The sequence below is a fragment of the Tachysurus fulvidraco genome, chromosome 2 (genome assembly GCF_022655615.1).
Source record: "Tachysurus fulvidraco isolate hzauxx_2018 chromosome 2, HZAU_PFXX_2.0, whole genome shotgun sequence".
Classification (NCBI taxonomy): Eukaryota; Metazoa; Chordata; class Actinopteri; order Siluriformes; family Bagridae; genus Tachysurus; species Tachysurus fulvidraco.
This window is the reverse complement of record NC_062519.1, coordinates 42,348,754-42,351,253: the sequence shown is the minus strand read 5'-3', so window position 1 is coordinate 42,351,253 and position 2,500 is coordinate 42,348,754. Positions and strand designations below refer to the sequence as shown.

Here is a 2,500-nt window from a genome sequence, read left to right as displayed (position 1 = left end):
CCCATCGACCACGCACAAACACGCCACACACACACAACACCATCACACCCACCACACACAGACTGCACAACCACACCACCCCACATCTACACACACACACACCACACGCACACACACCAACCCCAAAAACAACACCACACACACCACCAAACTACAAACCACTCACACACCCATACACGCACACACACACACACACACACACACTCACACACCCATACACGCACACACAAACACCCACACACACACACCACACACACACACACCCACACCACACACACACACCCACACCACACACACACACACGCCGTTTATTAAAGATAAGACGCACGGGTGATAAAAACAGTTCCTCAAAAACGTTTCATTTACATTTACAACCTTTCACATGGTTTAAACTTTCTAACGGGTGAATTTAAACCTTTAGCGAGTGAAAGTAAGTGCAATACTTTTGTATTATAGCTATTGGGTTTAAACGTGAGAATGCCGAGTGTAAAATACGTGAAGTTTACAATTCCATAACTATTTTTTAACACACAATTCTAAGCAATACTACTGACGGATGATGATGATGATGATGATGATGATGATGATGTGCTTTATTCTACATAATCCTTCGTTTTCACACACAGGGACTCATGAAGTGGAGACAAACTGATTCAGCTGTAGGAGAGTTTATACAGTAATCCTGTAAAAGCCCTACTGTACGCACTCGTGTCGATTACAGCGTGTCGACACAAACCCTTAAAATAGGATGAAATGATTCGTTCGGTTACGACAAAAATAAACGGCGGCGTAAAAATGGAGGACGGAGCGGCCGGTGGGGAGAGTTATTACTCTTATATCTACAAAATTTAGTACTAATTTATTATTGTTTGTTATTATTGTTAATATTTATTATTAACATCAAATCAAATCAAATTATAAATCAAATATATAAGGAATGCAATTTGGGATAAAAAATATAACCAAAAGGAGGTAGAGATATAAAAAAAAGTATAAACTATATAAAATATGAAAATATAAATGAAAAATAAATATACATAAATGCGTACCTTGTATCTCTCTGCCTTCATCCTTTGCTCATCGACCTCCGTCCTCAACCTCCGGATCTCGGCCTGTAGCTTCTCCACGTTCTCCTGCAGATGACTAGGAGAAGAAAAGACTTGGTTCTGCTTCTGCATGACACTTATTCATCTCTCACACACACACTGATTAAAACACTAACAGCTCTTACTCCTTTTCAGCTGTCAGGTGGATGATCCTCTTGCTCTGGTCCCTGATTTTGAGGCCGAGCTTCTCGTTGGCCTGCCTGGTCAGACAGAGATTAGAGGCATTCATGAGAACTAGTAATGTTTTATGGTAAACATTCAGAGTCTCGCGTAGAGGAAAATGAGAGAAGACTCTGTGATTGGGCTTAAGCTTGTGGAGTGGAAATAAAAAAAAGAAGAGAACAGATCGAATGCTGGGATTCTTGACCTCGAGAGGCTGGCTCTGTGATTTTATACCTTATACATGATGGAGATCACTATTAAAGGTGCGGTGTCCGATGTTTGAAAGCCAATGTTGACGTTTGAAATCACCAAAACAAACACGCCCCTAACCCAAACGGGTCCCACCCCTGTATCGATAGCTCCGCCCACACATACGTACGTAACCCAGGCGACTAACAGAAAGAAACGTGTCTTTATCATAGCTGAAGGGAAGAACAATACGATTGTAGATAAACAAACAAGCAAAAATGCCACACAAGCATAATGATGTAAAGGACAAAGGCATATATTAGTTCTGTGTAACAAAGCAAAACCAACGTTACTCACCTATCGAGAAGGAAAAAAGCGCCTCGGCGTCTTAAGTAAAGTCGGCCACATATTCACAGGTGGGAGTTTCCCGAGTCGATAACTCCTGAGCTAAACGCTGTTACTACACAAAACGCGGTTGTAGCTGCCTCTCTACATTACTACGATAGAAAAGAGGTGTTATTTGTGTAGTAACAGCGTTGACCCTGCCTTTAAATAAACTCTAGAGGCTGCTGTGTGTGAAAATCCCAGAATGTGCGTTGAACATTACCTGAAGCTCTTTTCATGCATTACATCGCTGCCTCATGATTGGCTGATAAGATAACAGCACAGATGTCTGGGTGTTTCTAATAATAATCTGGAAGGTATCTTGATTAACGATGAATTCTAGTATATTTCTTTTCGTACACCAGAAAGATAAATGACCCCACAGGGGTGATGGAATAAGAAGAAAGTAAAAATGTCTAGAAATAAACTTAATAATCGTTAATAATCGTTACACACATTTGACTACTTTCAGTTTTTTTTTTGCAGTGTATCTGTATTCGCTCAGCTGTCATGTGATCTTACTTTTGCTCTTTGACCCACTGGTTGACGTTGGTGACCACCAGCTCGCTCTCTCTGTGCAGACGGGAGCTGTCAGTCCGGGCGTCGCTCAACGCCTGCCTCAACACCTCCACCTCACTCACAGACGCCCTGAACTTCTG

At 41.6% G+C, this 2,500-nt stretch overlaps 1 protein-coding gene across 1 annotated transcript in view; it reads right to left on the bottom strand.

Annotated features, from left to right (window-relative positions):
- Positions 1 to 2,500, bottom strand: part of LOC113663266 (trichohyalin) — a 199,365-nt gene that overhangs the window by 6,290 nt on the left and 190,575 nt on the right. The window contains exons 35-37 of the mRNA XM_047810246.1: positions 2,364 to 2,500; positions 1,232 to 1,306; positions 1,050 to 1,143 (exon numbers count right to left, since the gene is read on the bottom strand). The exon at positions 2,364 to 2,500 is cut by the window's right edge and continues 36 nt beyond it. Coding sequence (XP_047666202.1) covers positions 1,050 to 1,143; positions 1,232 to 1,306; positions 2,364 to 2,500 — 306 coding nt within the window. The remainder of the gene's footprint in view (positions 1 to 1,049; positions 1,144 to 1,231; positions 1,307 to 2,363) is intronic.